Raw genomic sequence first — 25,785 nt, forward strand, 5'->3', positions numbered from 1 at the left:
ACAGTCATTCTAACCGTTGGCCACATCATAGCAGAGCCTCAAGTGGACCCCATCCTTGATGAGCCAGGTTGTTGGGCTGTGATCAGCACCAGGAAACATTGTAAAGATAGCTTCTCCTCTCTAACTGTACTGAAGCTGGTTCTAAAACCCTTATTGCCTGTCCCAGCTGAGACCAGCCAACTTGACAACAACAACAATTTGCATTTATATAACACCTTTAATGTAGTAAAGGCACTCCCAGGCGCTTTTTAGGAGGGTTAGCAGACAAAATGTGACACCGAGCCAAAGAAAAAATTGTTAGGAGAGGTGGTCAAAAGTTAGGTTTTAAGTGTCTTAACAGAGAAAGTGGAAACGTTTCAGGAGGGAATGGCAGATTTTAGGGCCTGGACAGCTGAAGTTAAAACTTACCAATGAGGTACTTCCATAGTGCACAACATCTCACATGCAAGTGTGTAACTAAAGGTAACATTCCCCTTTAAATAATAAAACTACGAGTTCAGATTGATATCATTTAGATTGAATTCAATGGGAAATCTGAGTCATTTGTTTTTTTTCTCCCTGGAAAATCATCCCAGTGATGGCCAGTCAAAGGGTCAAAGTAATATGAGTTAACTAGATGTCAATGCGCCACTGAATCCATATTGCTGCAGATACTATGTTATTATGGTTATAGTGTGCAATGATTACTCCTGGAACACTAAATCTTTGCTGAGAAAATGGAAAACAGAGGATCACAATTGTACAGTCGTGCTGGGCTCGGTTGACCAGATTTGCCATTTCATCAGATTTGTGGCATGTGGAGAGTCATCTCTTCTCCCAGCCAGAGATTTCCTTTGTTACTTTGTGAAACTCTTCACTAACTTTCTCTCAGAGTTTCTCCAGGCACCCAGTTGTGTTGAGGTAAGAACCCAACAGTGCGTGGCTGAAGCTCTGGCCCCCTCACCCAATGTTGCCATGTCACAGCAGGTAACATGATTTTTCTTTATTCATGCTCGGGATGTGGGCATCACTGGCAAGGCCAGAATATATTGGCCATCCCTAATTGCCCTTGAGAAGGTGATGGTGAGCCACCTTCTTGAACCACTGCAGTCCTTGTGGCGAAGGTACTCCCACAGTGACATCGTCCATCGTGGTTTGGTACAACTGAGTGGCTTGCAAGACCATTTCATAGGGCAGTTAAGGGTCTTCCATAGTCCTGTGGGTCTGCAGTCACATAAAGGCCAGACTGGGTAAGGACAGCAGATTTCCCAAGCTGGGTTTTTACAACAATTCAGCATCATCATTATTGATGCAAGCTTTTTATTCCAGATTTATTTAGTTCCTCTTTGGCCTCCTTATCTCGAGAGACAATGGGTAAGTGGCTAGAGGTGGTCAGTGGTTTGTGGAGCAGCGCCTGGAGTGGCTATATAGGCCAATTCTAGAGTGACAGACTCTTCCACAGGCGCTGCAGATAAAATTGGTTGTCAGGGCTGTTACACAGTTGGCTCTCTCCTTGCACTTCTGTCTTTTTTCCTGCCAACTGCTAAGTCTCTTCAACTCGCCACACTTTAGCCCCGCCTTTATGTCTGTCCGCCAGCTCTGGCAATCACTGGCAACCGACTCCCACGACTTGTGGTCAATGTCACAGGACTTCATGTCGTGTTTGCAGACTTCTTTAAAGCAGAGACTTGGACGGCCGGTGGGTCTGATACCAGTGACGAGCTCGCTGTACAATGCGTCCTTGGGGATCCTGCCAACTTCCATGCGGCTCACTTGGCCAAGCCATCTCAAGCGTCGCTGGCTCAGTAGGGTGTATATGCTGAGGATGTTGGCCGCCTCGAGAATTTCTGCGTTGGAGATACGGTCCTGCCACCTGATGCCAAGGATTCTCCGGAGGTAGTGAAAATGGAATGAGCGGAGAAGTCCTTTTTGGCCGACATACATTGTCCAGGCCTCTCTACCGTAGAGCAAGGTACTGAGGACACAGGCTTGAAACACTCGGACTTTTGTGTTCCGTGTCAGTGTGCCATTTTCCCACACCCTCCTGGCCAGTCTGGACATAGCAGTGGATGCCTTTCCCATGCCCTTGTTGATTTCTGCATCGGGACACAGGTTGCTGGTGATAGTTGAGCCTAGGTAGTTGAACTCTTGAACCATTTCCAGAGCGTGGTCACCAATATTGATGGATGGAGCATTTCTGACATCCTGTCCCATGATGTTCATTTTCTTGAGGCTGATGGTTAGGCCAAATTTATTGCAGGCAGCCGCAATCCTGTCGATGAGTCTCTGCAGACACTCTTCAGTGTGGGATGTTAATGCAGCATCGTCAGCAAAGAGGAGTTCCCTGATGAGGACTTTTCGTACTTTGGTCTTCGCTCTAAGACGGGCAAGGTTGAACATCCTGCCACCTGGTCTTGTTTGGAGGAAATTTCCTACACTCTCAGTGATCCAAGAGGCGCCCAGCACTTTCAACCCATGACTAATGCTCCTGGAGGAGGGAAAGCAGAACCTGTGGTGCATTCCCAGTGTGAGCACAGCCCTGTTTATTTAGTTAAGTGAATTTAAATCCCCAAGCTGCCGTGGTGGGATATAAACTGATGTCTCCCTCTGGGTTACTAGCCCAGTAACCACTATGCTACTGAACCCCCAGCTTTCCTCTAACTCAGAAAGTTGTGGGTTCAGGTTCATCTCCAGACACTTGAACAAAACAGTCGTGCAAGATGACTGGAAGCGAGTCAATGGTTCCAGCAGCCAGACAGGGCTCGCAGGCAAAATGCAGGCAAATCTGTGCTAAGGTACAGGTAGGTGTGAACCCCATGGTCATTATCCATAACCTGGATGCATAATATTAAAGGCTATATATCGTGGCCCCGCAAGTCTCGGCCCAAATGGTGATGATTGGGTATTTGCCCTGTCAGTAAGTAACTGCTGTAAGTAAGTGGAATTGATGTTACACAATTATCCTCCATACACTGCATTTTGCTGCAAAAATCACCTTGCTTTTATCAGGAGATGTTGCTGTAGTTTCAGTTAGGAGTTCTGTTCACTATAGTTCAGAGAGATAAAAACAAGAAATGCTGGAAATACTCAGCAGGTCTAGCAGCATCTGTGGAGAGAGAAGCAGAGTTAACGTTTCAGGTCAGTGACCCTTCTTCAGAGTTCAGAGAGATCCTGTTTAAATAGACTCTGTTTGCTGTCAGTCCTGCTCCATTTCCAACTCATTGGCTGACAAGAGTAGTGTCATTCTTCATTCCAAACATTAAATGGCAGGAGTTAGGTTACAGCCAATCACCATGCATCAGAGTAATCAGGGAATGAGGAAACAGCCAATATGAGATGGTTTTAATCTTCACTCACACATGGAAAAGTGAGTATTTGTAGAAAATATTTATCCACAGAGATCCTTTGAAGTTACACAAGTGACAAAAACCTTTCAACAGAAATGCCCTGAAAATAGTCAAGGAACGAATGGAACAAAATGATGGCACGTTAGTCATTTACAAGTGCATTTAAGTATTTGTATGGAACTATGTCCTTTGTCTGTTATTTTAATAGAGACATTAACTAGTGAATAGGTTAGTGCCCCCATTAAAAGAGCAGAGAAAATTCATCGATTCTGTTAAATAAGAGCAAACATTAAAATAGCAGATAAAAGACTTTTGCATGGAGGTGTTAACATCACCACTATAATAAAGGGCAGGGTAACTTCATGTGAAGACACAAGGACCTGAATTATAATAGAGAAAATGGAAAATTCATATGAATATATTAACATTTTCATTCAAACGAAGGACAGCGAAATTTAATATAAGCACGTTGATACCTCTATTATAATAGAAAAGTGGAAACTTCAGGTTAATGTTTTGTTATTAATGGTTTTGTTATTAATAGTTCACAGTCTTATCTTAATCTCTAAAGAATCAAAGAGCTAATTCTCTTATCACAACAACCAAACATTTTCTTTCCCTTCATCAAACACTGCTGCAAATTAAACCCTATTTTCAAATGACTTGTGGTTTCATAGTAAATGAGGTTCCTTTATTAAAATTATCCTTTCACTACGAGAATGAAAGAAGCAGTCACGCCATTTTAATCTTCAACAAGCTGCATATTTCCGAGTGTATTTTAAATGCTATGATCAAAGCAGAGAATGCTGTAACTGCCATGATGGCTCAGCAGACCATCTGAGAGAGAAAGCGACAGATGAACATTTTGGGTGTGACCCTCCATGAGGGTCTTCTATCTGACCAAAACAAAGGCTGCACATAAAAGGGCCACATGGAATATGTAAAGCCCACTGTGCGCTTCCAGCATTTTCGGGTTCAGGTTTGCAGGCTTTCTTTTCTTCATATATCTCTAATGTTTTAAAAAGTCATTAGTTTGATTTTGAAGAAAAGAAAGACTTGCATTTATAAAGCGCCTTTCATGACAACAGGGTGTCCCACAGCACTTTACAATCAATGATGTACTTTTGACGTGTTGTAATGTAGAAAACTCAGCAGCCAATTTGCACACAGCAAGCTCCCACAAATAGAAATGTGATAATGACCAGATAAACTGTTTTTGTGATATTGGCCTGGACACCATGGAGAACTCTCTTGCTCTTCTGCAAAATAGTGCCATGGGATCTTATACACCCACCTGAGAAGTTAGTCTAATGCTCTGACAGCACCTCTGACAGTGCAGCACTCCCTCAGTACTGCCCTGGAGTCTCAACAATGACTTTTGCACTTAGGTCCTGGAGTGAGACTTAAAGCCAGAACCTTCTAACACAGAGGTGAGAGTTCTACCAACTGAGCCACAGCTAACACAAGCCTAAACTTACCAACAAGAAGTTAATCCAGCAAACACAAGCTACCCATCCTACATGAAGACAAACAAATTCAAACTCAACTTAAATGGTCCTGAGATTTCCGATGGGCCCACTCTATCAGTACAGGTGCGATAATCCCCCATAGATACAGACTCCCCCATCTCTCCCCACCCCGACAATGCCCAAATGCAGGGCATGGGTTGACTGAGGGGCCAAGCCAGAATGAGGAGGTCTGGATAAGGACCCAACAGTAAACCCATCTTCAGGATAGAGTAAGAGGGCCCCTTGGGCATGTTAACAGATCCTTTGGATACTCCCCCAACATTTACATTTATATAGTGCTTTTACCACAAACAAAAATGTCCTAAGCTGCTTTATTTTTATTCTTTCATGGGATGTAAGCGTCGCTGGCAAAGCCAACAGTTGTACCCATCCTTAATTGCCCTTGACAAATGAGTAGCTTGCTAGGCCATTTCAGAGGACAATTAAGAGTCAACCGCATTGCTATAGGTTTGGAGTCAATGTAGGCCAGACCAGGTAAGGATAGCAGATTTCCTTCCCTAAAGGACATTAGTGAGCCAGCTGGATTTTTACAATAACCAATGATAGTTTCATGGCCACCATTAATGAGACTAGCTTTCAATTCCAGATTTTTATTAACTATTTGAATTTAAATTCCACCAGCTGCCATGATGGTATTTGAACCCGTATCCCCAGGGAATTAGCCTGGAACTCTGAATTACTAGCCCAGTGTCATTACCACTACACCACCTTTGCCCCTTAATGGAGGTTTAATGAGACGATTGACATGGGTGCGGTGGAAAGGTTGGGCAATCTTGTCATGTTTTCCACCCCCAGAATTTAACAGGTCCTATGTAAGTGCTGAAATCAATTCCATCCCAGATCCTGACCCCTCCAGGTGGAAATCTTCTTTTCTGACTTCCCTGAACTCAGAAATTTTGGGGGCTGACCTGAATGCTCCACACTGAGCATTAGCAGACAGTGTAGCGAGTGAAACCAGGCAAATCAGTAGGAGTGGTGGTAGTGGGGGGGGGGGGGGGGGGGGGGGGGGATTGGTCTAAGCCTTGATCATGGCTGAAAATCCTGAAAGATTGAAGTGACTTTTATTGGGAATTTTCAGTCAACTTATAAAGGGGGCTTCCAGGCCCACTTCCTTCACCTTTGCAGTGAAGGCGGTGAGCTGCACCTTCCCCTGTACCCTGCATCCCTCCACCAGGGTTCATCGTCATAGTGACGCGGTTGCCCACCACCACCAACAACAACAATTTGTATTTAGATAGCATCTTTAACATAGTAAAAATTCCCAAGGTGTTTCACACGAGCATTATCAGACATAAATTTGACACTGAGCCACATAAAGCTATATTAGGGCAGGTGACCAATTAATAAGGTAGGGTCAGAGGTCACCAGTGGGTGTATCCCAGCATTTAAGCCAGGGGCCAAAAGACCCAGAGATTGTTTTAAGCAGGGAGGGAAAAGCTAAGTTAAATCAAACGAGGTTAACACTATCAGAATGCCTACTGTCCGTTATCTGTCTGCAATAGTTATATAAGGGTAATGTGCAGTGACCAAGATCCCGGTTCTCCTTCAGTAAAATCACCCAATGAAATTGCAGCAAGGCTGCAGTCCATACAGGGTGCTGTCTGATGTGAGCGATGGTGAACCAATGGGACATTCATTGCACCTTAATAATGTAAGGCCTACTGAGAAAGGTCGCTGCATTTCATATTTATAACCTAGCAATCATGTTCTGATATTGCGCCAAGCTGCCTCAATGAGCTGAAGTGGAAGGCTCAGGAGGATATATTGCAATAGATATTCTAATGATATGATTATGGAATTTTTTTAAACATTTTTTCCCAATAATATGCTTGTTTCTCTTCAGGCCTGTCAGACCATATTCCTGAAGCACTAGCTAGTGCGGCAATAAATGCAATTTCATTCCTTCATCACCAAGGCTGAGATCACTAAACAAAGGCATCAATTCCGGTGTCATTTTCTGAACCATTTCCAGCTGAAATGCTCCCCAGACATCTTTGAGATTCTGACTGGCAATTGAAGGCCAGGCTTCCCTTGATGACAATTAAATATTTCTCCGGCGAGCAATACAGCTCAGCTTCAACCTCTGTGAATCACAGAGGATCCACCATTGTTCATTCTCTCCCTAAACCTCTCCATCTATTTTCACCTCTCTCTCCTCCTTTAAGATGCTCCTTAAAATCTGCCTCTTTGACCAAGCTTTTGGTCACCTACCCTATTAGTTCCTTACATGGTTAGGTGTTATAAAATTCTAAAGGAGCTTGACAGGGTAAATGCTGAGACAATGTTTCCCCTGGTTGGGGAATCTAGAACACGGGGTCACAGTCTCAGAATAAGGGGTCGGCCATTTGGGACTGAGATGAGGAGAAATTTCTTCACTCAGAGGGTTGTGAATCTTTGTAACTCTCTGCCCCAGAGATCTGTGGATGCTCAGTCATTGAGCATATTCAACAGAGGTAAATAGATTTTTGGGTAAGAGGGGAGTTAAGCGATACAGGGATAGTACAGGAAGGTGGAATGAGGTAGAAGATCAGTCATGATCTTGCTGAATGGTGGAGCAGGCTTGAAGGGCCAATGGCTTACTCCTGCTCCTATTTTTTGTGTTCTTATGTGTCCAATTTATGTCTGGTTAGGTTCCTGCGAAACTCCTTTGGATGGTTTTCGATTTTAAAGGCACTATACAAGCTTTGGAACATGGCTCTATGTTAAAGTCAATTGTTGTTATTACTGTTCACAAGGAGCAAGGATTGAGCTTTGGATGGTTTTGCTACTCAATTGGTAACCAGGACATTAAGGGAAACATCGGGTTTAACGGTCAAACTCACAAGATATCCAGGAAATGAAAGAAAGAAATAAAAACAGAAAATGCTGGAAATACTCAGCAGATCAGGCAGCAACTGTAGAGAGACTTGAAACGTTAACTCTGCTTCTCTCTCCACAGATGCTGCCAGACCTGCTGAGTATTTCCAGCAATTTCTGTTTTTTCATTTCAGGTTTCCAGTATCCGTTGTACTTTGCTTTTGTGTGAATGAAAGAAAGGACCTGTATTGATGTAGCAGATGTCTGGTTGCGAAGCAGGAACGAAAAGTAGTGGCATATGCCCGTCAAATTAGCATAGAGTTTCTCAGGACATCCTAAAGCTCTTCACATACAATGAAACTTTGAAGTTCAGTCACTATTGCTATGTATGGCTTCAGGAAACAGGAGGTAAGGGTGAAAAACAGAAAGGGAAAGGGGAGGATAAACTATAAGAAATGGTTGGGGAGGAGATGAAAGGGGAAATAGAGGAACAGAATGTCCTCGACTTTCATGGGGATAAACTTTAGCATGTTTTAGCCCAGCCAGTCATTAAGCACGCAATGTAACTCTCTGGTACTGTCTGAATAGCCTCTGCACTGCCTGAAATCCAAGTTACCTCAGTGACAGGTCTTTCAAAGGCACCAAAGAACTATAGCTCTGATTTACAGGGAGTTGTTACTTGTAGTAACACTTTGAGATGTCACTGCTCAGCAGGTAATGTGATCCTGGTTTTAGCACATGGTCCAGATTCCTCTTCAAAGCTGTGGCCTATACAGACACTTGCATGTGGGCCACACTGATTTATGGTCGCCAAGTGTGTAGAAATTAACCCCACATCAACATGCCTTTCTACATGGTGTGGATATAACAACATAAAACATCAGATGGCAGTCACGGTAAAGTTATGGCCACACAGCATCTCACACTTAGTCAAGTTACTAGAAACAATCTGAATGTTTTTACTGCTCTCAAAAAGAACAGGAACGGCAATCACCTTGACAACGAAAAACAATCCACTTTCCCCAAAGGCAAATGCACCCTAACAACCACTTAGGGCTACACAAATAAAAAGCCTCAGGGCCCTCTACAAGGCAGTAGGGTGGCAATGAGCAGGGGAAAAGAAGACATTTAGGTTTGGTGGGGTGCGGGGGAGGAACACAAAAACACAAGAAATAGGAGCAGAAGTAGACCATATGGCCCATCAAGCCTGCTACATTCAATACGATCATGGCTGATTTTGGGCTTCAATTCCACTTTCCTGCCCACTTCCCATATCCTTTGATTCCCTGCAAGACCAAAAATCTATCTATCCCAGTCTTAAATGTATTCAACGATGGAGCATCCACAACCCTCTGGGGTAGAGAATTCCAAAGATTCACAACCCTTTGAGTGAAGTAATTTCTCCTCATCTCAGTCCTGAATGATTGGCTCCTTATCCTGAGACTGTGTCCCCGTGTTCTAGATTCCCTGACCAGTGGGAACAATCTCTCAGTTTCTACCCTATCAAGCCCTTTCAGAATCTTGTATGTCTCAATCAGATCGCCTCTTATTCTCCTAAAATCCAGAGAATATACATTACTCTCTGTCTCTTCATCCAAGTCATTAATATACAGTGTAAATAGCTGAGGCTCCAGCATTGATCCTTGCAGCACCCCACTATTCACTGCCTGCCAACTTGAAAATGCCCCATTTATGCTCACTCTCTGCTTCCTGTCTGTTAACCAATCCTCTATCCATGCTAATATATTACCCCCAACACCATGAGCCCTTATCTTACTGGGGCCTTGACAGAAATCTTTGCATCCTCATTGGCTACAGGTGAGGTCCCAGAGGACTGGAGAATAGCCAATGTTGTTCCTTTGTTTAAGAAGGGTAGCAAGGATAATCCAGGAAATTATAGGCCGGTGAGCCTTACATCAGTGGTAGGGAAATTATTAGAGAGGATTCTTCGGGACAGGATTTACTCCCATTTGGAAACAAACGAACTTATTAGCGAGAGACAGCATGGTTTTCTGAAGGGGAGGTCGTGTCTCACTAATTTGATTGAGTTTTTTGAGGAAGTGACAAAGATAATTGATGAAGGAAGGGCAGTGGATGTTATCTATATGGACTTCAGTAAAGCCTTTGACAAGGTCCCTCATGGCAGACTGGTACAAAAGGTGAAGTCACACGGGATCAGAGGTGAGCTGACAAGATGGATACAGAACTGGCTCGGTCATAGAAGACAGAGGGTAGCAGTGGAAGGGTGCTTTTCTGAATGAAGGGATGTGACTAGTGGTGTTCCGCAGGGATCAGTGCTGGGACCTTTGCTCTTTGTAGTATATATAAATGATTTGGAGGAAAATGTAGCTGGTCTGATTAGTAAGTTTGCGGACGACACAAAGGTTGGTGGAGTTGCAGATAGTGATGAGGATTGTCAGAGGATACAGCAGGATATAGACCGGTTGGAGACTTGGGCGGAGAAATGGCAGATGGAGTTTAATCCGAACAAATGTGAGGTAATGCATTTTGGAAGATCTAATGCAGGTGGGAAGTATACAGTAAATGGCAGAACCCTTAGGAGTGTTGACAGGCAGAGAGATCTGGGTGCACAGGTCCACAGGTCACTGAAAGTGGCAACGCAGGTGGATAAGGTAGTCAAGAAGGCATACGGCATGCTTGCCTTCATCGGTCGGGACATAGAGTATAAAAATTGGCAAGTCATGCTGCAGCTGTACAGTACTTTAGTTACGCCACACTTAGAATATTGCGTGCAATTCTGGTCGCCACACTACCAGAAGGACGTGGAGGCTTTGGAGAGGGTACAGAAGAGGTTTACCAGGATGTTGCCTGGTCTGGAGGGCATTAGCTATGAGGAGAGGTTGGATAAACTCAGATTGTTTTCACTGGAACGACGGAGGTGGAGGGGTGACATGATAGAGGTTTACAAAGTTATGAGCGGCATGGACAGAGTGGATAGTCAGAAGCTTTTTCCCAGGGTGGAAGAGTCAGTTACTAGGGGACATAGGTTTAAGGTGAGAGGGGAAAAGTTTAGAGGGGATGTGCGAGGCAAGTTCTTTACACAGAGGGTGGTGAGTGCCTGGAACTTGCTGCCGGGGGAGGTGGTGGAAGCAGGTACGATACCGACGTTTAACAGGCATCTTGACAAATACATGAATAGGATGGGAATAGAGGGATACGGTCCCCGGAAGTGCAGAAGGTTTTAGTTTAGGCAGGCATCAAGATCAGCGCAGGCTTGGAGGGCCGAATGGCCTGTTCCTGTGCTGTACTGTTCTTTTTTCTTTGTTAATCTTTTAGGTGGCACCTTATTGAATGCCTTTTGAAAATCCAGGTATCTACTGGTTCCCCTTTATCTATCTACAGTGCAGTTCTGGTCGCCTCATTTTAGGAAGGATGTGGAAGCCTTGGAGAGGGTGCAGAGGAGATTTACCAGGATGTTGCCTGGAATGGAGAATAAGTCTTACGAGGAAAGGCTGAACATTCTAGGCCTCTTCTCATTAGAAAGGAGAAGGATGAGGGGTGACATGATAGAGGTTTATAAGATGATCAGGGGAATAGATAGGGTAGACAGTCAGAAACTTTTTCCCCGGGTGGAGCAAAGCGTTACAAGGGGTCATAAATTTAAGGTGAAGGGTGGGAGATATAAGGGGGATGTCAGGGGAAGGTTCTTTACCCAGAGAGTGGTCGAGGCATGGAATGCCTTGCCCGGGGAAGTTGTTGAGTCAGAAACTTTAGGGACTTTCAAAAGGCTTTTGGATAGGTATATGGATAAAGGAGAATGATGGGGTATAGATTAAATTGTCCTTGACAGAGGACAAAGGATCGGCACAACATTGTGGGCCGAAGGGCCTGTTCTGTGCTGTATGTTCTATGTTCTATACCTCAAAAAACTAATAAATTTGTCAAACAGGATCTCCCTTTAGTAAAGCCATGCTGACTTGTTCTAATCATACTATGCTTTTCAAAGTGTAATGTTAAGACTTCTTTAATAATAGTTTCCAGCATCTTCCCAACGACTGATGTTAGACTAACTGGCCTGTAGTTCCCTGTTTTCTCTCTACCTCCTTTCTTGAAAAGTGGTGTAACATTTGCCAATTTCCAATTTGACGGGACCATTCCTGAATCTAAAGAATTCTGGAAAATCATTGCCAGCACATCCAATATCTCTGTACCTATCTCTTTTAGAACCCTAGTGTGTAGGCCATCTGGTCCCAGGGACTTGTCAGATTTTAGTCCCTCAAGTTTCTCCAATACTTTTTCTCTGCTGATATCAATATCCTTAATTTCCTCACTCTTTTTAGCCCCTAGATTACTGCCTATTTCTGGTATGGAACTTGTGTCTTCTACTGTGATGACAGACACAAAATATTTGTTCAGTGCCTCCACCATTTTCTCATTCCCCATGATGATTTCTCCAGTCTCTGCCTCTAAGGGACCAACTTCTACTTTAGCTACTCTTTTCCTTTTTATGTACTTATAAAAGCTCTGCTTATAAAACTTAAACTTATAAAAGCTTTGGCATCAGCCAAAGAGAGGGTTATGTTATATCACACTGGGTCCATTACTGCTCTTTGTATCAAGACCAAATTCAAACAAAGGCTAAGTACCAAATGAAATAGGAGAGTTAAGGGTTGAGGAGAAACAGTAAGGTAGGAGTGGATGAAATCGCATTCACTGGAACAATCAACTGGCAAAGCTTATATTATGGATTAAATTTCCCTCTGACATCTTACCAGAACTAACAAGTAACTGTTAATGCTACATTAGGTCTCTAAAAATATTCAATGAAACCATTTCAGTTGGAAGCTAAGAGTACACCCTGATGCAGAGTATATATAGCATATCCCAGAGTGGAGGGTAAATAGCATATACCACAGTCGAGTGTATACAATATATACCAGAGTGCAGAGTATACAGCATATACCACAGTAGAGTGTATACAATATATACCAGAGTGCAGAGTATACAGCATATACCACAGTAGAGTGTATACAATATATACCAGAGTGCAGAGTATACAGCATATACCACAGTAGAGTGTATACAATATATACCAGAGTGCAGGGTATTCAGCATTTTCTTTTTACTTGTTCATGGGATATGGGCGTCACTGGTAAGGCCAGCATTTATTGCCCATCCCTAATTGCTCTTGAGAAGGTGGTAGTTAGCCGCCTTCTTGAACCACTGCCCAAGTGGGGTAGGTACACCCACTGTGCTGTTAGGGAGGGAGTTCCAGGATGTTGACCCAGCAACAGTGAAGGAATGGCGATATATCTCACAGTAGAGGCATACATCATATCTCACAGTGGGGGCTATATAGCACATATCTACATTAATTTCTGTTGATCAGAATTTGTTGATTTTTAGAAGCCTGTTAAATCAGCAGAGGGCAGCCTCCCACTCCCTTCCTGCAGTTCCTGTCTGAGTCTGGATGCTGTTGGTGGACAGTGTTTGAAGGCAGCTCCATACTCTGGTCAGGATTTGCCACATACAGAATGTAGCTCAACCTCTTCAGTCTTTACTACTGCAACCACAGGAGTTGGGTAGGAGTTACAGCAGGGCACCAGGAGCCAGGTGGGAGTGATACAGAGGCTAGGATTTTATGCTGGTGACAGGGCTCTCGACGTCCGGAAAAAGCAATGCTATGAACCCCGCGTCACCTCCACTGTGGAAGGCCTGCCAAATCTAGTGCCAATTAGGCACTTAACTGGTCAGCGGCAGGCCTTCTACGGGATCAAGAACTCTGGCAATAGAAGTTCCACTCTCAGAGAGCTGCTCGCCTATCATTGACTGGCAACTCTTCCACTGAGCAGCACCACTGCGAAGGCAGTGGCTGCTGTTGGTAGAGCACCCACCCAAGGCCCAGGAGCAGCACTGGACCCAGGCCACAAGTAGGTTAGGGCGGGAGCAGTCTTGCAGGGTGGGGATCATGGAGGAGGGTGGGGGTTGTTGGGGGGTTGGCAGCAAAAGCAGAGGGGTGGCTCTCAGCTGTCCTCCCCACTTCCTGATGCTGAGTCCCTCACTCAAGCACTAATTCCACCCATTCCACCACCCCCCCTCCCCAGTCCCCTGAGCCGGGAAGCAGCCCGCTTGGTTTTTCATGCCGTGCATCTGCGTGCCGCACAGCTAATTGCAGTGGCGACAGGATGAGGCCCTTAATTGGTCATTAATTGCCCAGTTAAGGGCCTCAATTAGCCATGGGGGGGGGGGGGGGGGGGGGTGGAGGGGAGCAGGGGAAGCTGTCCACAGGCCTTCCCGCCTCGGACTTAATTTTGGCAGAGGCGAGAAGCTGGCGGGGTCCCTGCCCCCGGCACCATCCAGCCTGGTTCTATGCTCTCCTTGCCTCCAAACCCACTGCAGAGAAGAGCACAAAATTCTCCCCCGAGTGTCAGCATGAACTGCAAGAGGGTGAGTGGAGGGGGGTGGGGGGGGGGGAAGCAGGATCATTATGAGGTGGTTGGTGGGGGGGGGGGGCTGTGGGGGAGAGTGCTAGCCTGGGAAGCATGAGGTGGGGAGGGGGTAGCAGGAGATGAGGGGGTGGGAGGGGTTAGGGTGGGACCGGATGCCAGGATATCTGAAGGGTCTCTGACCTGAAACGTTAACTCTGCTTTTCTCTCCACAGATGTTTCCAGACCTGCTGTGTATTTCCAGCATTTCTTGTTTTTATTTCAGATTTCCAGCATCTGCAGTATTTTGCTTTTATTATTATGCCAGGATATCCGTACTGGAGTAGGGCAGAGCCTGGCAAAGTGTCAACGGTACCTGGGAGGTCGGAGGGTGTCTTGGGGGTGGGGGCAGAGGGCAAGGGGGAGATGGGGCTGAGGGACAAGATGTCAGCCTCAACTGTGGGGAGGGGGGATACTGGGAGCCAACAGGTACAGAAGGTGGAGACAAAGAGCCAGCCTTACTACAAGAAACATAAGACAGGAACATTAACAATTCTCGAGGAATGTGATACAATAGTAACAGGGGCTTAGGTTCTGACAGGACTCGGAATTGAATATTCCGGGTTATAACATTTTCCAGTACAGATCAAGAGGGAAGGGTGGGGTGGCAGTGTTATTGAAGGATCTGTCACAGTGCCAGAATGTAAAAGTATCCTAGAATTTTCTGTTAAGACAGAATCCATATGTGTAGAGCTAAGTAATAGGAAGGGAAATGATACAATTCCTGGCATGAATCATGGGCCACCAAACAGTGGTGCTGAGATGGAAGGGGAGGTCTGCAGACAGATATATAAGAACAGGGCAATAATATTGAGTGATTTTAATTATCCCAACGTGGATTATATCAAAGATAATGCATGTGGTCAAAGTGGGGAACGCTTTTTTTGAATGCACCCAAGACTGCTTCCTAGATCGGTATGTTTCTAGTCCGACAAGGAAACAAGCATGACTTGATTTAGCTCTATGAATTGCACTGGGGCAAGTAACTGATGAAAAGGTAGGAGAACAATCGAGAAACAGTGACCACAGTATAGTTATGTTCAGTTTAAGAATAGAAGAGGATAATGGGGTCAGCAATCAGAACAGTTCACTGGGAAAAATAACCGGCAAACTATTCAGCTGATGAAAACATTTGAAGAGGAGCTTGTCTGTTCGAATTGTAATGTGTATTAGAATGCAGCAGCACAGATATTAACAAATACTCATGTTAGTATAAGATAAAAGTCTACTCTATAATGCTAAAGAATTCACCAAATTAAAGTGTCAAGATCAAAGCTGCTTGGGAGGGGCCCCAGACATCTTAGGAAAAATTATCTCCTGTATGGTACACAGTTTGGTTGCTTTATAAATGCCACTATTCGCCACTACCTGCAGGGGCATCAGTGCGAATCTCCCTGGAGTTTAAGCAATTACAAGTTTAACCGAATTTGAATTTTTTTATGTGTTAAAGCTACTCCATTCCTAATGTAAGATGATGTTAGTCACATCCTTCTTCAATACAGTGGCCTGTTGTAAGATTCAAGGTCGAGTGAAAGGATTGAAGATGATAGGAAGATAAATAATACGTTGAACTCTTTTTGTTATGGGGAGGTAGGGGAATACATTTCTGTGTTCCCTAGAGTATTGGTAGATAGTGGGAGCCAAGGCATGGTAGAGTAATGAGAAATGGGGCAGGGTTGATGGGCTAATGGTCCTTCTTTACTTCCTCTGGATGTCCTTATGTTCTGTGAAGGATGGAGGGGGGAGGTGAGGGTTGAGTGGCCTGAGGTGAGATGGCCATCATTACTAATGGGTTGATATGGTCTGCATCCACCACACAACCATATTCTTGGATCTCTGCGATTTTATAAAGGGGGTTCCACTAGATCATACAGTGGCAAAAATTGTATCCCAGAGAAACTATCAATCTTGCTATCTTGGAAATAAGCTGCCCATTTGAGCTATATGTCCAGAGACCTGAAAACAAACTCATTCTCATCAATAAGCATGATTATTCTCTTTCTAGTTCTATACTAACACAAACATGCAAAGCACAGAGATAGGAGCATGTGCACAGAGGTAACAACAACAACTTATATTTATATAGCACCTTTAATGTAAAACGTCCCAATGCCCTGCACAGAATTATTATAAAACAAAATGTGACTCCGAGGCATATAAGGTAATATTATGGCAGATGGCCAAAAGCTTGGTTAAAGAGGTAGGTTTTAAGGAGTGTCTTAAAGGAGGAAAGGGAGGTCAAGAGTCTGTGAGGTTTAGGCAGGGAATTTCAGAGCTTGGGGACACAGGTATTCAATAAAAAGAGATTATATCAGCAGGACCTGTAGCAGGAATGGCTTCTTGCTTTCTCCCCGGGTGCTGGCAATGACCAATTTCTTCAGGCTTCATACAAAGAATGACAACCCCAGAACCTAGTTTATAACTTAAATATCACAAGAACAGTCTATGTGTTCTGTGTTATGGCAGTGGCATTTTGCATATGAATAGAAAGCAGTTATGTAATGTTATGCACTCTCTCTAATTTAATATTTGCTGAGGCAGAGTGTGCAATTGTTCTTGAATCTCTCCATATTTCTTTATTTGTTCTGTCAGTTCAGAACTGTCTATGTTGGAAACAAAATTATTTTTGCTCTGTGAATGATGTTTATGCTGATGTATGACCCCTAGGTGCAAAACTACCCCGGATTATCTTCGCCAGTGGTCAATCTTCATGCTTTTGAGTCTAGACAATGGGTGTTGACAGACTATTCAACTGGTAGGGAATTACAGTTGCACTCAATCCTGCACTTGCCTGACTTTCAAGCATAGTCTTTCCAGTAGGAGTGACCAGGCGCGATTGTGAGCCAGAATGTTTGGTGGCGTTTCCCCTTCCTCTCTCAAGGATGCTGAGGCCAACTATAGATGGCATAACTCATCAAAGACTGGGGATTGAACCTGGAACTTTTCCAGTCTTACCACAACTTGGCACTTCACTTACCAACTGGTTGCATTTCTATTTTTTGGTAAACATGCTCTCTAGAGTAAAAATACCTTGTATTCCTGTATGGATAGCTCAGCATGTGTATTACAGGCAGCTTCGAGCTCCTCTTAAAAACCTTTATTATTTAAATGCAACCACTCTCACTAACAGTCACATCCTTACCTTGCAAAGAATGAGGCCGCAGCTGAGGTCCCACTCGAGGCCACACTCGACACATAGGTGCTCTGGGAGCTTGGAAAGCTGTACACCGATGGCTTGTCGGAGTTGTAACGGTTCAGAACAGCCTCAGTCAACCCTTCCCGACAGTTCTCGGACATCAGCTGAGATATCTGTAATGAAAGGGAAGTACAGGTTACAGCCGATCCTCCCAAGTAGCATTCCAAACCTAATGAAAATCCCTGACTCAATTCTCCAAAACAAATTTCAAAAAGGTACAAGGTCTCTGGTATTGTTCTGCAGAATACAAACTATTCCACTAAAAACCCCCAAAGACCATCTGGAGCCTTTGACATCGTTTCAAGAAATACGAGCTCACAACTTTTCATCTTATTCCCAATTACCTTTCAATCCAACCGTTTATTACAGAACCAGATTCTTCAAGATCAAGTTTGTCTGCTGACAACAAGGTGCAAAGCTGTTCATGGTGAGAGTCGTGTTATTCCCATGCATAGATACTCAATTGGTTTATGTAGTCATTTAAGCCAATTCTGAGACTCCACTCCAACCTAATTTTTTGCAGCACTCTGAGCAAGAACATCTGGATTGGAAGGGTAAATGATCTATGCAGTAAGTTAGCAGGGGATGGACAGCATAAATGGATTCAGGAGATAATTAGATGCATTTCTGGAGATCCATCACAATTTAATTGAATGATGGAACAGGCTCAGGGGGTTGAATAGCCTACGCCTGTTCCTATGAGATAGAAGGGGTTAAGGAATATGGTGAGAAGATGGGTGAGGGGTTGAGATTTATCAAAAGAAAAAATAACGACTGGCTTATGGACCCAATAGACTTTTGCTGTTGCTAAAACAAAAATCATGGTTCTAATGGGGCTTTCATCTTATTGCTTTAATATTACATTTATTTCATGATTTTCTTTATCAATCATTAGTGCACTACATTGTTCACTGCCTTTTACCCTGCTGATATGCTTAAGAACCTGTCATAAGATCATAAGAAATAGGAGCAGGAGTAGGCCAATCAGCCCCACGAGCCTGCACTGTCATTCAATAAGATCATGACTGATCTGAATGTGGCTGTAACTCCATTTTCCTGCCTGCCCCCCATAACCCTCGACTCTTTTGTAGATCAAAAATGTAACTCGGCCTTGAATATATTCAATGACTCCGCCTCCACTGCTCTCTGGGGTAAAGAATTCCAAAGATTAATGAACCTCTGAGAGAAGAAATTCCCCCTCATCTCTGTCTTAAAAGGGAGATCCCTTATTTTGAAACTGTGCCCCCAATTCTAGATTCCCGCACGAGGGGAAATATCCTCTCAGCATCTACCCTGTCAAGCCCCCTCAGAATCTTACATGTTTCAATAAGATCACCTCTCGATCTTCTAAACTCCAATGAGTATAGGCCCAACCTGCTCAACCTTTCCTCATAAGACAACCCCTTCACCCCAGGAATCAACCTAGTGAACCTTCTCTGAACTGCTTCCAATGCAAGTATATCCCTATAAGGAGACCAAAACTGTACATAATACTCTAGGTGTGGTCTCACCAATGCCCTGTACAGTTATAGCAAGACTTCCCTACTTTTATACTCCATCTCCCTTGCAATAAATACCAACATTCCATTTGGCTTCCTAATTACTTGCTGTACCTACATGCTAATTTTTTGTGATTCATCTACAAAGACACCCAGTTCCCTCTGTACTGCAGCATTCTGCAGTCTCTCGCCATTAAATAATATTCAGCATTTCTATTCTTCCTGCCAAAGTGGATAACCTCATATTTTCCTGCATTATACTCCATCTGCCAAATTTTTGCCCACTCACTTAACTTATCAATATCTCATTGCAGGCACTTTTCGTCCTCCTCACAATTTGCTTTCCTACCTATCTTTGTATCGTTCACAAATTTAGCTACAATACACTCGGTCCCTTTATCCAAGTCATTAATATAGATTGTAAATAGTTGAGGCCCCAGCACTGATCCCCATGGCACTCCACTAGTTACAGTTTGCCAACCTGAAAATGCCCCATTTATCCCAACTTTCTGTTTCCTGTTAGTTAGCCATGCTCTATCCATGCTAATATATTACCCCCAACACTATGAGCTCTTATCTTGTGTAGTAACCTTTTATGTGGTAACATATCGAATGCCTTTTGGAAATCCATCTACTGGTTTCTCTTTATCCACCATGCTTGTTACATCCTCAAAGAACTCTAATAAATTTGTCAAACACAATTTCCCTTTCAAGAAACCATGTTGACTCTGCCTGATTGCATTATGATTTTCTAAATGACCTGCCACTACTTCCTTAATAATGGATTCCAGCATTTTCTCAATGACAGATGTTAGGCTAACTGGCCTATAGTTTCCTGCTTTCTGTCTCCCTTCTTTCTTGAATAGAGATGTTACATTTGCGGTTTTCCAATCCGCAGGGACCTTTCCAGAATCTAGGGAATTTTGGAAGATTACAACCAATGCAATCATTATCTCTACAGCCACTTCTTTTAAGACCCTAGAATGCAGGCTATCAGGTCCAGGGGACTTGTCAGCCTTTAGTCCCATTAGTTTTCCTAGTGCTTTTTCTCTAGTGATAGTGATTGTTTTAAGTTGCTCCCTTCCTCTTGCCTCTTGATTTTCTACTATTCTTGGGGTGCTTTTTGTGTCTTCTACTGTAAAGACAAATAGAAAATACCTGTTCAAAGTCTCTGCCATTTCATTGTTTCCCATGATTAATTCACCAGACTCATCCTCTAAGAGACCAGCACTTACTTTAGCTACTGTCTTCCTTCTTATATAGTTGCAGAAGCTTTTACTGTCTGTTTTTATATTTCTTGCTAGTTTAAATTTCTCCCTCTTTTTTTCAGTCATCCTCTGCTGTTTCTAAAATGTTACCAATCTTCTGGCTTACCAATTACCTTTGCAGCATTGTACACCTTTTCTTTCAATCTGATATCATCTTTAATTTCCTTAATTAGCCATGATGGTGCATCCTTCTCATAGATTCTTTCTTTCTCAATGGAATACATCTTAGTTGAAAGTTATGAAAAATGTCCTTAAAGGTCTGCCACTGCATCTCTACTGTCTTTTAACTTATTTTCCCAGTCCATTTTAGCCAACTCTGTCTTCATATCCTTGTAACTGCCTTTATTTAAATTTAGGACACTAGTTTCAGATCCAAATTTTTCACTCTCAAACTGAATGTGAAATTCTATCATGTTATGATCACTCTTGCCTGGAGGATCCTTTACTATGAGGTGATTTATTAATCCTGTCTCATTACACATTACCAGGTCTAAAATAGCCTGCTCGCGAGTTGGTTCCAGATGTATTGTTCCAAGAAACTGTTCTCAATGAACTCATCCTCCCAGGCTACTTTTCCAATTTGATTAATCCAATCTATATGAAGATTAAAATCGCCCACAACTATTGCAGTATCTTTCCTACAAGCTCCCAGTTTTTCTTGATTTATACTCTGTCCTACAGTGTAGTTAATGTATAAGAAAACCTGAAAGGAATAGGCAGTCTGATTGATAAAGCCTGTTACTTTTGCAAGTCCTTTACAAGCTCTGCCCCATTGTTAAATCTTCTGTGCATAAATGCTCCTTAAAAACCATTAAGCAAAACACTCATCCATATTGACATCTACAACATTCAACCTTGACCTCCCACTTTTCAAAGTCAACCCCCCAAACCCCAGTAGCAAAAAAGCTATTGTGTTCCATGGAACCTTTGATGATCTCAGTCTATACCTCTCCTCATAATCTTGCACCTAGTTCCAGTTCCATTACCAGATCTCAAAGTTGCTTTGACATATTTAGAGGCATGTATGTCGGCTGGATATATCATTAACAACTGGATGCAATGTCCCATTCTTGGCAACTAGATCCATCATTGACAGCTGGATCCATCAGTGGTCCAGACTCAAAGAAAAAGTAAGACTTGCATTTATATAGCACCTTGCAGGACATCCCAAAACACTTTACAGCCAATGAAGTACTTTTGACATGTAGTCACTGTTGTAATATAGGAAATGGAGTAGCCAATTTGTGCACAGCAAGCTCCCACAATCAGCAATGTGATAATGACCAGATAATCTGTTTCTTTAGAGATCTTTGGTTGAGGATAAATATTGGCCAGGACACTAGAGATAAATCCTCTGCTCTTCTTTGAAATAGTGCCACAGGATCTTTCAAATCCACCTGAGAGGGCAGAAAGGGCCTTGGTTTAATGTCTCATTCAAAAGACAGCACCTCCTACAGTGCAGCACTCCCTCAGTGTTGCAATAGAGCGTCAACCTATACTTTTGTGTTCGTGTCTCTGAAGTGGGTCTTGAACCCACAACCTTCTGACGCGGTCAGCGAGAGTGCTACCCACTGCACCACAGCTGGCACTATAACCATTCCAAATCACTTGAAATTCACCCGCAAGGTAACTAAAATATTCCCAGTTTTACTCTTGGCCAGTTTTAAACTAATGACTTAAAAGCTTGAGATCATTGATTGAGATATTACATGCTTAATGGGCTCATTTTAAGAGTTTGTGGTCCCAGTGGGAACATTCATCCACTGCGAGCGTATATCAGATATTCAGTTCCACGCTGTATGGTCAGAAAATTCTGGAGACATGCTGCGCCTGAATTTCTGATTAGCATTTCCTGGGGACGATGCTACCAACAGGGACCGCAGACTCAGAAAATTACCCTCAGTGCATTCATATATTCATATTCTATCCTCTATCAAATTAAATATTGGCAAGACTTAAGCCTTTGTTTTCAGTCCCCACTCTAAACTTCATTCACTTGCTACCGATGCCATCCTTCTCCCTAGCAACAGTCTGGATTAAGCCAGTCAGTTCACAACCTTAGTGTCACACCCCGAGATGAGCTTCCGACTTCACATTCGCGCCATCACTAAGACCGCCTATTTCCACCTCCATGACATAGCGCAACTCTGCACCTGTCTCAGCTCATCTGCTGCTGAAACCCTCATTCGTGCCTTTGTTATCTCCAGACTTGACTATTCCAATGCATTCCTGGCTTGTCTCTCACATTCTACCCTCCATAAACTTGAGGTCATCAAAAACTCTGCTGCCCATGTCTTAACTCGCACCAAGCCACATTCCCATCATCCCTGTGGTCGCTGACCTACATTGGCTCCCGGTCAAGCAACGTCTTGATTTTAAAATTCTCATCTTTGTTTTCAAATCCCTCCATGGCCTCACCCCTCCCTATCTCTGTAATCTCCTCCAGCCCACAACCCTCCAAGATATCTGCACTCCTCTAATTCTGGCCTCTTGAGCATCCCTGATTTTAATCGCTCCACCATTGGTGGTCGTGCCTTCAGTTGCCTGGGCCCCAAGCTCTGGAATACCCTCTCTAAACCTTTCTGCCTCGCTTTCCTCCTTTAAGACACTTCTTAAAACCCCCCTCTCTGACCAAGCTTCTGGTCATCTGACCTATTATGTCCTTTTGAGGCTTGATTAGATTATGATTATTTTTTGATTAGAGATACAGCACTGAAACAGGCCCTTCGGCCCACCGAGTCTGTGCCGAACATCAACCACCCATTTATACTAATCCTGCACTAATCCCATATTCCTACCAAACATCCCCACCTGTCCCTATATTTCCCTACCACCTACCTATACTAGTGACAATTTATAATGGCCAATTAACCTATCAACCTGCAAGTCTTTTGGCTTGTGGGAGGAAACCGGAGCACCCGGAGAAAACCCACGCAGACACAGGGAGAACTTGCAAACTCCACACAGGCAGTACCCGGAATCGAACGCGGGTCCCTGGAGCTGTGAGGCTGCGGTGCTAACCACTGCGCCACTGTGCCGCTTGGTGACATACTTTGTTTTATAATCCTCCTGTGAAGCACCTTGAGACATTTTATTACTTTAAAGATATTATATAAATATAAGTTGCTGTTGTAGTATCTGCTATTTTAGCAAGTTAAAATAAATGGGCTAACACCTGATTTAAATTGCAGACAAAGGAACGTCTTACCAATGTGTTAAGCTTTCCTCTGCAAATATCATCAAGGCTATAGAATTTTTTTAAATTCCTTTGTGGGATGTGGGCATCACTAACTAGGCCAGCATTTACTGCCTATCCCTCATTGCCCTTGAACTGAGTGGCTAGCGAGGCCATTTAAGAGTCAACCACTTTGCTGTGGGTCTGGAGTCACATGTAGGCCAGAGCAGGTAAGGATAGCAGATTTCTTTCCCTAAAGGACATTAGTGAACCTAATGGTTTTTTACAACAATCAACAATGGCTTCATGGTCATCATTAGACTGGCTTTTTAATTGCAGATTTATTAATTGTATTCAAACTTTACCAGCTGCCTTAGTGGGATTCAAACCTATATCCCCAGAGATTACTAGTCCTGTGGCATTACCACTACACCACCACCATCCCCAAAATGCAATTGCAAAATACAATGTCCTAGAAGCTGGCAGGTTGACTCAGAGCACTGGTGGTCCACTTCAGACCTCCAAGATGTGGGATTTCCCCACTAAACAAAGTTCCAGATAGTAGCTGTGCAGTTAAGAGAGGTGACCAAGCTCTTCCCAAGAGACTGGAAGAAAAGCAGCAGGGAATGGACTTTGAGCAGCTACCTCATGACTGATGCCATCTGCCATTTTCCGAATGAAATGGGGCCATTACAGACACCGTTGCTCTCAACTGTACCTAACAATTCCACTTCCTGAGCCACAGTTACAGTGCTATCAAAAGGCCCGCCTACCAAACAGCAACGTGGGGAACTGCAACTGGTGGGGCGGACCTTCATCGTCATTGCGATGGGTCCTGTTTTCTGACTATCAGAATCATCTGACTATAAAGAATGGGATATGGGGGCTGAAGAGAGGGAACGATGGGTTTAGTAGACCCCCCCACCCTGCCATCTAACATTTGAAATGGTGGACTTGCCATCTCTGGCCATAGTTTATTATCGCTTTTCTTCTGGTAATCCCTGCGGTTGGCAGTGGCATTGGCCATAAGGAGGCATATTGAGCGAGTTCTGGAGCCCTGTGTCTTTGCTGTCATCCCTCAGACCCTTAGCCTGTAACTGGGAGATCAGGTTTCTCTGAATCACAAGAACCTTTTCTTTCGATGAATAGTAGGAAATGCCTCTACTCCTCCATAGTAAGAAAACTGAATTCCAGGAAAGGGTAACCCCTGGGGTTTCAGGGAGGATGACTTCATTATTAGGGGGGTCTTAATTACAAAGAATAATGGGAATTCTTTTGTACTTTGCTAAAAGAGAAACTTCCCATGTTCTGCAACCGTTGAACTGTTTTAGTTGTAATTAAACAGAAACCATTTCTCTTGTCTGAAGGGACAAGATAGTGTTTAAGAATTGCGTGTTTCTTCAAATCCTTAATTTCACATTAAAAAGCAAGCCTCGGATCAATGGCATTCAACTGACCTTTGGGTTTTTATTGATGCTCACAACACATCCAGACCATTAAATAATCATCATTCACGTAGCTGGGATATCACGTATATCATAAAAAAAAACAGTCTTCTGTATCCTAAAACTTCATGACTGTCATACAAAGGTACATTCTCACTTGCATTTGAGCTTGGCGGGATTGTCTTATGAGGAGAGATTGCAGAAACTGGACCTGTAATCTCTAGAGTTTCGAAGAATGGCCTTCTGTCACTATTAGGAACATAGGAAATAAGAACAGGAGCAGGCCATTCGGCCGGTCAAGTCTGCTCCACCATTCAAACAGATTATGGCTGATCATCTAACTCCATGCCATTTTTCCCCACTATCCTCATATTCCTTGATGTCATTAGTATTCAGAAATCTATCGATTTCTGTCTTGAACATGCTCAATGATTGAGCTTCCACAGTCCTCTGGGGTACAGAATTCCACAGATTCACCACCCACTGAGTAAAGAAATTCCTCCTCATCTCAGTCTTAAATGCCCTGTAAGAATTTTGTAAATTTCAATAAGATTACCTCTCATTCTTCGAAACTTTAAACATTACAGGCCCAGTTTCTGCAATCTCTCCTCATAAGACAATCCCACCATCCCAGCGATTAGTCTGGTGAACCGCCGTTGCACTCCCTCTATGGCAAGTATATCCTTCCTTAGATAAGGAGACTAAAACTGTATACGATACTCCAGATGCAGTCTCACCAAGGATCTATACAATTGCAGTAAGACTTCTTTACTCTTGTACTCAAACCCCTTACAATGAAGGCCAACATATCATTTGCCTTCCTAATTGCTTGCTGCACCTGCATACTAGCTTTTAGTGACTCATGAACAAGGATACCCAGGTCCCTTTGGACATCAACACTTCCCAACCTCTCACCATTTAAGAAATACTCTGCCTTTCTGTTTTTTCGACCAAAGTGGATCACTTCACACTTATTCACATTATATTCTATCTGCCATGTTCTTGCCCATTCACTTAGCCTGTCCAAATCCCCTTGAAGCCTCCTCGCATCCTCCTCCAACTTACATTCCCACCTTGTTTTATGTCATCAGCAAATTTGGAAACA

The 25,785-nt window shown here is 43.5% G+C and overlaps 1 protein-coding gene across 2 annotated transcripts in view; it reads right to left on the minus strand.

The window, feature by feature from the left end:
* kif26ba (kinesin family member 26Ba) overlaps positions 1–25,785 on the minus strand; it is a 527,333-nt gene that overhangs the window by 350,494 nt on the left and 151,054 nt on the right. For both annotated transcript variants that reach the window (XM_068045423.1, XM_068045424.1), the window contains exon 4: positions 17,240–17,406. In XM_068045423.1, the coding sequence (XP_067901524.1) occupies positions 17,240–17,406 (167 nt within the window). The remainder of the gene's footprint in view (positions 1–17,239; positions 17,407–25,785) is intronic.

This window comes from Heterodontus francisci, chromosome 13, assembly GCF_036365525.1.
Source record: "Heterodontus francisci isolate sHetFra1 chromosome 13, sHetFra1.hap1, whole genome shotgun sequence".
Classification (NCBI taxonomy): Eukaryota; Metazoa; Chordata; class Chondrichthyes; order Heterodontiformes; family Heterodontidae; genus Heterodontus; species Heterodontus francisci.